Source organism: Adiantum capillus-veneris, chromosome 26, assembly GCF_014529385.1.
Source record: "Adiantum capillus-veneris isolate H3 chromosome 26, ASM1452938v2, whole genome shotgun sequence".
Taxonomy (NCBI): domain Eukaryota; kingdom Viridiplantae; phylum Streptophyta; class Polypodiopsida; order Polypodiales; family Pteridaceae; genus Adiantum; species Adiantum capillus-veneris.
Genome location: NC_140956.1, coordinates 60,915,623 through 60,927,728, shown reverse-complemented (window position 1 = coordinate 60,927,728; position 12,106 = coordinate 60,915,623). Strand labels below are relative to the sequence as shown.

At 42.1% G+C, this 12,106-nt stretch overlaps 1 protein-coding gene across 1 annotated transcript; it reads left to right on the top strand.

Annotated features, from left to right (window-relative positions):
• The first annotated feature begins 10,145 nt into the window (after positions 1-10,145).
• On the top strand, positions 10,146-11,018 carry LOC147423544 (uncharacterized). Its single transcript, XM_086502095.1, has one exon. It carries the CDS (start codon positions 10,215-10,217, stop codon positions 10,887-10,889), a length of 675 nt encoding a protein of 224 aa, XP_086358221.1. The 5' UTR covers positions 10,146-10,214; the 3' UTR covers positions 10,890-11,018.
• Positions 11,019-12,106: the final 1,088 nt, after the last annotated feature.

The window sequence follows — 12,106 nt, the reverse complement described above, 5'->3', positions numbered from 1 at the left end:
GAGATAAGATGTAGTCGTCCGTGTGTGTGTTTTGTACGTGCAAGAAAGATACAGATGATGGAAAAGGGGACAAACTTATAGAGAAAGAGCTAACCAATTCTTTATATTTGCATGTCCACATGCTACAAGATTTGTTGGAGAGAGTCGACTAGGTAGTTGACTACCAACCGAGAGGCAGGGAGAAATATAGAGATGGAATTATAGATAGGGTGAGAGGTGAAGGAAATTGGCACATAATTAGGGCTCACGAAAGTGATTTCGTGGAGTGAGCATTGGGATCATTTTTGCCCCTTTATTAGAATACAAAAACCTTATTTGCAAAGGTCTTTTCTACATAAATTTCAAGATGTGAGGCTACCGTATGTAAATGTATATAGAGTTTTATCATTCATCTGGAATTTTGTGAGTGATGCCAGAAATAATAAGGGAATAAGGAAGACCAAATAAATTTTGCCATCCTCCCAACTTTTTCTAAGAGTGTCAAAATCTTCCTATATCTTGGCTACTTTCGATTTGTGTTAGCTTTGGGTCTAAGAAGTTGTTTCTTGAATTTCACTTATTATAGGCCATGTCCCACCAACAAGAGAAATTTGGCAACAAGCTATAGTCTTGATGTAGAGTGTGGGAGCCTCTCTTATGTTGACATCTTGGGTACAGGTATCCATGTTGATATTACTAGTCAAGCTCTTTGGTCCATGTGTATAACATCAATGTGGTGCTTTGAAATCACAAGAAAATTTCGATGATCTCCTTGGGGGATGTGCTCTAAATTAGGATGAAATGCTTGCAAGCTATTCCCATACAAGGTTGGGTTGAAGAAGGTTTCGATCCGCAATCATACATGATTAATAAATTCATGAAGTGATTGTAAGGGCAAGCATGCAAAGTGAGGGCCTCTCTCTAACTATAATAACATATCTTGCAGGGTCAACTTTTAAGAGCACAACATGTTGAAACTCTCAATGTACTAGATGCCCATCTTATGGATGCACTTATTGTAGGCTACATCCCCAACATGGGCAAGAAGCTCTACAAAATGAGGGCTTCTCTAGAATTACTCTAAGCCATACTTAAGTCCAAAGATCTGTGGCATTTTGCTAAGTAATGAGATGCCATGAAATTAATTTGGTACAATGAGACTGCAGTAGAGTATAGGAGGGGATGTGTACGATGGACATGGAAAATTTCAAAGGTGAATTGCTTCCATAAACTATTGGAAGGTTAACTCTCTTTTAAATTTAAAACTTTGAGGTGAATTTCAAAATTTTACAGCATTAAGTTTACCTAGGTTTGTTTTGAGCATTGTCATGTCAATGAAGGCAGAGGGATGATCAATGATCCATGACACCATCGAACCCTCAAAATGCTCACCAAAGCCCCCTCCCCCTCTCACTCTTAGACCCATCCATATAACAGATTGCACACTAGGTATTCTCAGACCCGTCCGTAGAACAGGTTGCATACTAGTTATTTTAAAACCACACACTGTATCAATTAGGTCTGATAGGTCATTTGGGTCTTTTGAAGATGTTTAAAATAGCATTTCATTTCATTCTCCATTTGTTTTCTCTATCTCACTCTCTCTCCATTTATCTCTCTCTCTCTCTCTCTCTCTCTCTCTCTCTCTCTCTCTCTCTCTCTCTCTCTCTCTCTCTCTCTCTCAATTTGATCGCATAGATCATTTGGGTTCAAAAATATTTTTTTTTGTTTTCTCCGTTACTCTCTTTGCATCTCTCTCTCTCTCTCTCTCTCTCTCTCTCTCTCTCTCTCTCTCTCTCACTCACTCACACACACACACACACACACACACACACACACACACACCTAGTTCTAAAGTTGTATTGTGTAGGTGTGTGTGTGTGTGTGTTTGAGAGAGAGAGAGAGAGAGAGAGAGAGAGAGAGAGAGAGAGAGAGAGAGAGAGAGAGAAAGTGTGTGTGAGAGAGAACCTCTATGAATGTCCCCAAACGCAGCGGATCACCGCATCTTGTGTTAGTGATGTCATGCAACAATGCCCCTCTGCTCATAGCTATGGCATGCTCTATTTGGTGCTCTCTCTCTCTCTCTCTCTCTCTCTCTCACACACACACACACACACACACACAACATCTGTCTCTTCACACGTGAACTCGAATAATGAATTCAAGATATTGGCTAAAATATTTGAGACGCCAATTTTTTTTTAAATTATTACAAACAAACTCGATGAGTTAAGTGGTGAATGGTTGTTCTCCACGTAACTCGGTAACTTGTTGAGTTATGTGGCAACTGCGTCACGCCATGTAACGCGCCTAGCGACGTGAGCGTGGATCAGCACGTTGGTCTTGAGTGACTTGCCATGTTGGACAACACTTGTGCACATCACATGGATAGCACATAGGATAGCCACGTAACTCGGCGAGTTACATGGATGGTCCATCGTGGCAAGGATGAGGAATTCCTTTCCTGTCATTGTGGAGTGGCGATATAACTTGCCGAGTTATGTGGAAAGTCCTTTTGATAACTCGGCAAGTTACGTGGTAAAGCCACGTGTCACACGTCGGTGGTTCAAAACAAGGGTATCTCCACGAGTTAGCCGCATGGCATATGTCACGCTAAGGTGGGGACTGCAAGAAGTGGGTACACTTGATCATGTATACACCAAGAAGGTAGTCATACTATATATTCTTTGGTTTTAACAACAAGAGATTACCTGCATTGAGGCTCTCGTAGCAGATTCATGACATCCCATGAATTAATTTCTTGATAGTGAGGCCATGCCTGCCTATCGCAAAAAAAAATCATCGTCTATAGTGCATGCACCTTGTGCATATAACCAATGACACACATAAGAAAATATGCCAGCCCCAACTATTATTGAGTAGAAGGTTACAACTATGGATACCCTGGAACAACTATTATTAAGTAGAAGGCTACAACTATGGGTAACCCTTGGAATAACATCAACATGAGGATCATCAATAAAAATAATTGAAAACAAACAAGATCGCACCTCGTCTTAAAGAACGTACGATTCTAGTGCATGTGGAGACCATGTCAAGTTGAATCCATAGTGATTAGTAGGCAGATCATGATGTCCTTGACAGAGTAGCTGGTGCTATAACAGCCCTTGATCCTTTGTCAATGAGCAATAACTTGCTAAGGGGTGGAAGCCTTGCTTCTTGTGATGGCCTTCAAACCACTTTGCTTTGCAAAGCAGGAGATCTTTTTCGATGTAAAGGGGAAAAAGTCATACAAAATAGTAAAACTTGAAATTTGCCAGCCTGGTATCCGTCGACCTATGCCCGATGTATGAAAATAAAGTATTGGATCTAGCTCATACACGTAGTTTCTGAAATATGGTTGAATCTGGCTCATAGCCTGGATTATGATATACACAAAACTCAGTCGAGATACTATGTGAGCCCCTTGGCCTGCAACATAGTATTGCAGATTGGATAATTGATCGGATATCCTTGCACAGACCTCCCAAGTTCGTATGCTAATATCATATCTCAAACATTGGAGAGTACTATGCTATAGTCCGCCGAAAATAGGAAGCCTTGCTTCAGACAGTGACATGGCAAGAAGAAGACTATGTTGAGATTCTTATAATCAAAGTAACAAACATTGAGCCTTTCTCAGTGAGCAAAATCTCACTTTGCAGTCTAATTGAGATTGACAACTGCATAATTTGATCAAATAAAAACTAAAACAAAGAAATTATGCATACCAATTCGATGATACCTTGTGGATATCTAACATCGTCACGTAGATTGGCCAATCCATATTAGAGCCATGACAAGAATCTTTGGCCAAATTTTGTTAAAAACCTTGGCATGGCCCAACCTTGCTTGGTTTGTACACCCTTGACAACACATGCTTGTTTCAAAAATTGATAGGAACATTTCTTGCACAAGCCTTGCTTGATTGATGCAAGAAATTGTGCTCTTGTTGAGCGATTTTTCTATAATTCGTTGCTCATGGTAATTTTCACAAGCCTTGCTTGTGCCTTGATAGCTTGAATTGCACAAGTATGGAAAAACTTCCATGGCACCATGCATTTGTGTTGCATGCCATAGCCACTCAGCATGTTCTTGAAGAATTTGTCAAACAAAATCAAAATCTAGTGCATACGTCATTAATTACTTATGTCGACTTGCCTTGCTGGCCGCATGGCCTATGTATTCTCGGCCATGGGATGTGTCCGTTGAGTTTATATTTTAAAACGAATTTTTGGCAAGGATTCCGGCAACAAAAACTCCTATATGGAGCAAGAAAAACCACATAACCATAAAAATATTGACAAACCTTATGGACAATGCGTTATCTGTATGCTCGTATGATGCCTTTGTTGGCATAAAAGCCCTACTTCCATGCTTGTCATAGTTCATCGCTTGCTTCAAACGACCGTTTAGTCACCTAGAATTTACCTATTTCTCAAATTCCAAACCTCGAGCAAGAAAATCGGCTAGTAAATACAATTGTTGATCTTCAACCATGTGCTAGGCAAATGGTTGTTGAAGTCACCCAAACTTGGCACTTCCTTTGTGCCACACCATCTTCAAATCCTAGCCGAATAGAGCACAATAATTACAAGGTTCATATGAGCAAGGGATATAACCACGGATACCCGCTCAATTCGGAGTCAGTGTATTATTGTTGCATCAACATTGTACGCCCCTTATGAGGAGAAAAGCCTTCGACTGGCTGTACCACCTGGCCTCTTGTGTAAACTCTTAACTCTGCACAAATCGAAGGTTTTTGCAAACTGTGGACACCTATGGGTGGAAAAGGTGGGAACACCACCTTTTTCACTAAAGTGGCCCTCTAATGTGAACCCCCAAAGCTTTACTGGCGGCAAACGCTGCAGCGCAAAGAATCGAGTTTGGGAAGATCATGTCGATTGTGTTGCTTAGTGTAGACGCCATTGCAAAAGCGAAAGCTGGTGAGAAGCTCATCGCGCTCCCAACAAGCCCAAGAATGTTCCATATGGTGCACTGCGGCCACACAAGATGCGTGTATACTAGGGTTGTTTCACGCCTTTCTCCTCGCCTCTTTCACACCTTTCTCAAGCCGGCCATAAGAGAGAGAGAGAGAGAGAGAGAGAGAGAGAGAGAGAGAGAGAGAGAGAGAGAGAGAGAGAGAGAGAGAGAGAGAGAGAGAGAGAGAGAGAGAGAGAGAGAGAGAGAGAGAGAGAGAGAGAGAGAGAGAGAGAGAGAGAGAGAGAGAGAGAGATAGATAGATAGATAGATAGATTTTATTATCGTCCTCGGAGGTCAAATATGACCTATGGGACCAAAGTTACATGTGATGTAGTATGTGTATGGCTGATGAGTGACTCTCGATGCTCCAAAATTGTAGTGATGAGAGTCGCAATGGAGAGCCCACACTTTGGCTGGGAGAGGAAAGTGTGTAGGTCTAAGTTATGGCTGAAAATGTGAGAGAAGCAAGTTCGGATGTGATCAAAAGCTGAGCACTCTAGTAGTGTGTGGTACTCAGACTCTCGAACTTGCAGTGAGCATAATGTGCACAATCGATTTGACTCTTCTCCATTGCCCCAACGCCCTATCTCGCATCGAAGGAAATGGGAGCTAAGCCGAATTGCTGCGATAGTGCGTATCGCGGACAAGGGAATAGGCTCAAGCATGTAAGTGTGAGTACGGTTTCCTCTCTCAGCGAAGAACATGGTTTTGTAGTTGGGGGCAATATAGGTGGTGTAATGTATGAAGCGTGACCCACCGGATTTCTCCCAAGCCGTAATACATTGGCGTTGTAGAAAAGCTTCATTCACTTGAGAGTCAATTGAAGCATCATGTAGCAAGTGTAATGCATCCCATCTCCCAAACCACTTCTTTATGTCTTGCATCCATCCCGTGCTCAAGATCTTGCTTTTATGCGTCTTTTGAACTTTTTTGCTTGCTTCCCATGCAATTGTAGGAAGTCGATGTGAGGGGTTTTGACGCATCTTTATCATGTACTCCACAACCCTTTCCATGCCCATAACCTCAATTGGAAGAGATCCCGACTCAAGAAGTAAGAGCATATATGGTGTTTGTGTCTTAACTTGGAGAAAGTTTGTAAGAAAACGCTTTTGGACATTCTCAAACTCTTTCCAAGTAGACTTTGAGATGCTCCCGCCCCACACTTCAACTCCATAAAGAAGAACCGGTGTCACCAATGCATCAAAAAGATACTTCTTGAGAACCCAACACTTGATGTTTCCTGCATTACACATGTTCTCAAATGCATAATATGCTCTCTTTCCCGCTTCCAAACGACGCATAGCACATTCATGCCACTTGTGATTGGATGGAACCTCAAGGCCAAGGTACTTAAAGCTCTCAACAACTTCAAGTGTCTCGTTGTTGTACACAATGCATGGCTTCTCCTTATGGTTGGTTTTCACAAGCATAACCTTTGTTTTGGATTCATTTACAATCAGCCCACTATGCAAGCAAAAGTTCTCAAGGACAACCATAAGCTTTTGTGCATCTTCTAAAGTGTGTGCTAGAAGCACTACATCATCCGCATACAACAAAAGCATGATTACCGCATTGCAAATAGTGACCTCTTCAATGCCTTCTTCTTGCATAAAGTCAAGTACCATTTGTTCCAATTGATCGATGCATAGACCAAAGAGAGTTGGTGACAATGGACATCCTTGTTTAACCCCAATAGTGCTTACAAAAATTTCTGAAATTTCTCTTCCCATGCGCAATTGACAAATCACCTTCTCATAGATTCGAGAAACCGCAAGCATAAACTCACTTGGCACTTGGAGTTCTTCCATCCTTCTCCACAAATTGTTACGTGGAATCATATCAAAGGCTTTCTTAAAGTCCACAAAACAACAATACAATCGCTTGCCTTTCAACCGACTTTCCTCCATGAGAACACGAAGAGTGACAAGATGATCAATGGTGCTATGGCATCGACGAAAACCCGCTTGTCCCTTTGCACGCTTGTCATTCTCTTCAGCCCAATCACTCAATTTCATTTCCATTATGCACCCAAACAACTTTGCCATAAGAGACCCAATCATTATAGTCCGGTAGTTGCTTACATTCTTTACATCCCCTCCTTTATGCAAAGGCTTAACCCAATTAGTACTCCAATCATAAGGCATACCATGTTGAAGTGCAAGGTTGAACATATCACACATCCACTCATGGGTAAAATCTCCCGTCCATTTGATCATCTCCGGCTTGATACCTTGAAGATCTCCCGCTTTGCGAGTGGCCAACTTTTCAAGCCCACCGCATACATCCTCAATAGTAAAAAAAGACGGCATACATGGGAGTGAACCATAAAATGGCATTTTTTCAGTATTTTCTTGCTCATATAATTGCCTACAATGTGTGTACATATCCACTAGACTCAAGTTACCAAAATTCTCAATCCGCTTGCCTCTCAAGTTTCTCCAAAATCTTCCACATGCATGTGCCTTTTCTTGGACTTGAAATTCTTGTTGCTTTACTTCCCATCTTCTTCTCTTCTTTTGAATCAATGCCTTGTATGTATGCAAATGACTTTGATAGTTGTCTTTGTCCATAGTTGCATCAAGCTTTATCAAGGACTTTCGAGCATCTTGACATTCTTTATCAAACCACCTTTTGCGTGATCTATCTTTGTTGATACCATGGAGATGCTTTATGGCAAAGCATTCTTCCGCACAAGAACAAATAGCTTTTTTGAAAGCTTCCCATTTAGTTTCCAATGGTGCATCACATTGAAGCTTTGTCATCCATAATTTTTGCTCAACCATTTCAATGTACATTGGTGCCCGTTTGAAATCCATACATAGTGATAACTTTTCTTTCCTTTGGCTGAGATTATCATGCTTAGTTGCTTCTCCACATGAAAGGTCAATACATATGGTGCGATGGTCGGATTCCGGGGTCCATTGACCAAACATAAAACTCTTTATGAGAGAGAGAGAGAGAGAGAGCATGCCTTATGCAAAGGCTCCACGACCTTCCATGCTTCTCCCCCTCCTTCACGGCTACCCTGAGTTCTGATACCAGTGTAAGACCATAAGAACATCCTGGCCCTTTGGCTCATAGACCGATGTACTACATGTGTGTCTTGGCCCTACCCTTGGCCTAACAATGCAGACTTTGAAGAGTCTTTCTACACATCGATTCTTCACGTATAGATCCAACATATTTGGGACAGCCATCAAAGAGACAACATCCAGATTTGTAAGTTACAATGCGAAGGAACTATGGATGAAAGCGAGTAACCAATAGCTGAGTTTCGAAGATGAAGACAAATATGTGCTTCTCTCAAACCCCATTGAAGACTCGCCACCAAAAGAGAATCCACCTCAAGCCATGACATGAACAAGGAGGGGGGGAGTGTTGGAAGATTCGTATGACGATGCTAATGAAGATGGCCAACAATGAAAGTCGGTATAAGTTCTTCCAAATATGATATGTTTTTAATTGATTGAGCATAGGATGTTGTACAATTTTGTGATTATCGTTGGGCATCGTGCTTCCAATTTTATACCCATCATTTAAAATTTATAAGCTGAGGATAAGTTTAGTAGATAGTTTTTTTTATACCATAATTTTTAGCCATAACCTTGGGCACAAGGTATAAAGGCCAAGCTTTGTAAAAAATTGAAAAGGTTTTCTTTTTTTTGGGATAAGATACATTGTGAGTTTTGCTGCAATAGCATCATCTTGTTTTCTGAGCTTGCTACATATTTGTGCTAGAATCCAAGAGCACCATCATGCTTGTGAGCCTTGCTCTCCGATTTGAGTGTAACTCTTCACGATGATGTTCTCTTTGCGAGACCTCTCATTGGCGAGCTCCTAGGTGAAATCTATCACTGTAGAGTAGTCTAAATGCACTTCTGAGCTTGGAAATGGGTAGCTAGCGCCTTGATTGTGCTATAGAGTGCTAGACTTAACACAAAATTTCATCATAGATAGACCCTCTGAACAACATCAAAGTTTTATATGTGGGAATTTTCAAATGTTTGATGCAACATTTAAGACAATAGGCATGTTCCTTGAGTCTTGCAAAGTGCACCTATGAAGTTTCATGCAACTTTGATATCGTTGGGTCCTTTGTGTGTGCATGTTTAGTTTGCTGATGTGCTTTCTCTGCAGTAACAATTTGCTTGTTGATTTAAGAGTGAATTAGGATTTGTTAAACTTCTAGAGGGCTTGACCAAGCCTTCTTTAGACTCCATGCTTATGAAAAACACCTACCTTAAAGATGGTGAAGTGGCGAGGGTGCATGGACAAGGACACTTGGGCACTTTTGGTGACTAGCTAGCTGGAGGGCGCGTGGTGCATGAGTTATAACATCAACAATAGAGTCGAGCGCACAAGGGATGTCCGGTGGCAAGAGATTTGACTCACCTCTCTCTCTCTCTCTCTCTCTCTCTCTCTAGACTCTCTCTCAATCGGGAAGACTTGGTGAGCCTTGTTCTAGTGGAGCTATCTATACTATTATACTCCAACCCCTCCCCCGGCCACGTGTCCCAACCTGCTTCATCCGACAAGTGTGGCTTGGTGCCGGCGACACAGACAGACAACTTGTGTAGACTCTGAAGATAGAGAGAGAGAGAGATGTGAACTTCGAAGAGAGAGAGAGAGAGAGAGAGAGAGAGAGAGAGAGAGAGAGAGAGAGAGAGAGAGAAGACCTTTGTTGGAATAAATTTTAGTTGTTGCGGAAAAAAGAAGGGAAAATTACCAAAATACCCCTCTAATTTGTGGAAATTTCCTAAGTATCCCTCAAATTTCAAAAATTCCCAAAATATACTTGTATCTATTATGTTGGATTATTCAAGATTTTGTAATCTTTATTTCTTTTTGACAATTGAGATAAGGAAGCAATTCATCTCCAAAGCCCACATAACCAACTCAAATTCTAGTTTTAGCATCTTGTATTGATAGACAATCAATCTTCTTATGAAAACCTACACATTTTTCAATTTTTGGAGAAATTTAATCTCACAACCAAGGGTATTTTAGGAATTTTGAAAATTTGAAGGGCATTTTGGGAACTTGTGACAAAATATGGGGGGTATTGTGGGAATGTTTGAAAATGTGAGGAAATTTCCAAAAATTAGAGGGGTATTTTTTTGGTAAATTTCCCAAAAAAGCAATAATGCATTGTCCCGACTTGTGGGTCGAAAAGCGGGCGTTAGCAGTCGAGACCCAGCGGCCCGCCACCGATTCCGCAAACCACCGTGCTTTTCAGCCATCCTATATGCCATATGGGTGACGACGACAGTAACGGTGATTCTTCTCCTGCATTAGTGGCCGGTGATGCTACGCTCAGGATACGCAACCTTGAGGACCGTCTACCCGTGTGCTTGCAATCGCCGGAGTGGGACATGCTGGAAGATGCTCAACGCTATATTGCTCCACCATGGGAGTATGACATTCTCCTTGACGATTTATATCGAGCAGTGTTGGAGAATCAAGTCTCCTCAGTCTTAGGCAAGGAGTATTTGAGGCCATGGGTGGGTGACACTTCTACGGAATGGCCAGTCAAGGGTAGGGTCTTTGGTTTCTTCAGAAGGCCCATGGTCACCATGGCCACGTCTTTGATGAGTGGAGCACCTCTTGCAGTACATTACTTGGTCGACACGGCATCGCCGGCCACGTATTTGAGTAATGATAGTCTCCAAGCCATGGTAGGAGCTGGCCACACGATGGACTTTTCCAAGTATGCTACTATTCGTGTCACTATTCAAGGATACAGAGTCGATGTCTACCGTTCTCCGCCAGGAAGCCACTTTGAAGAGGTAAACGTGATTGGTTCTGACTTTCTTGCTGCGGTGGATGCCAAACTCATTGTGGATTATGGTGAAGAGAAGGAAGTTGTGCTGGAGCAAGGCCCGATGCGATTTGTGCCTTCCCCAACCCATCCTTCCTCCCCTCAGTGACTACATGTTTTCTTGTTTTCAAATCTGTAGGAGCAATTTGTGTGCATTTCAATCATGTCATGATTATGATCCAGGGAAAGTTTTTTGGTTTCAATCATGTTTGCAGAGATTATAAGCAATGAAAGTTCTTCTTGGATTCTCTTATCTTTTCTTGCACCCTCTAATTCCTTCTTTGGCCGGGTTGCTTACGAGACTACCACTAGTCATCCTATGTTGTGAGTCGTTGTGGGCTTTTGTGTGTGTGTGTGTGTTTACGAGACTACCACTAGTCATCCTATGTTGTGAGTCGTTGTGGGTTTTTGTGAGTGTGTGTGTGTGTGTGTGAAAGAGAGAGAGAGAGATTTAATTTATCGTCCACGAAGGTCAGATATGAACCAACACTTAACATATATTACATTTGTTCTTCCAAGGTGAATGCATTAAATACATATTAAATTAGGGACTGAGGGTCCATCCGGGGGTTAAAGGGAAAAGGGAAGGAACAATAACAAAACCTAAGGGGGATTGGGTGGAGGGGGAGTTGGCTTGGGAGTTCAAAACTCTTGGATGATGGCTTTACCGCCACGGTAGACTGCCCATTTACCTTGTTTACGGGCTTCATGCATCTTCTTGAGCTCGCTTGCTTTAAGCTTGAGTTGATTTATAGTCAATTTCTCGGCGATCCAAAGCTTTGTCCCCTTAAGATGGTAGGATTGGCGTAATAGCCTCATCTGTTCTTCTTTGTTCTTGTGCATTGACCAGGTGGCGCAGGCCTATGCATGGCGTTGATCCAAGAGACAGTGTCGGGCTCGATGGTGATTGGTTAAAGAATGTCATTGAGCTTGGTGATGGATTCTTCGAGGGTGTCCTCTTCGGTGCACCATGGTGGGGAGAGCCCACCAATCCTAATATTGAGAGCAAGGGATTCTTGTAGCCTACATTCTTGTAAGGCTGCTTGTATTTCGTTGTCGATCTTCTTATGTGTTGCCTCATGTGCTTCTTTTTGAGCCGCCTTAATAGTCTCAGTGAGAGAAGCTTCGACTTCGTGTGTTTGCCAGCAGAGTTTCGCTCTCTTTCACCTTCATATCCTCAAGCTTACTCAAGAGTTGTTTGAGTTCAACATACTCCAAAATAAGTACTTGGATCTAAGCCTCTAGGGCTGCGATCCTTGCATCTTGGCAAGCGGCGGGATCGCAGTTGCCATGGCAAGAAAACTTTTGCGTGTGCTCGACATTGGT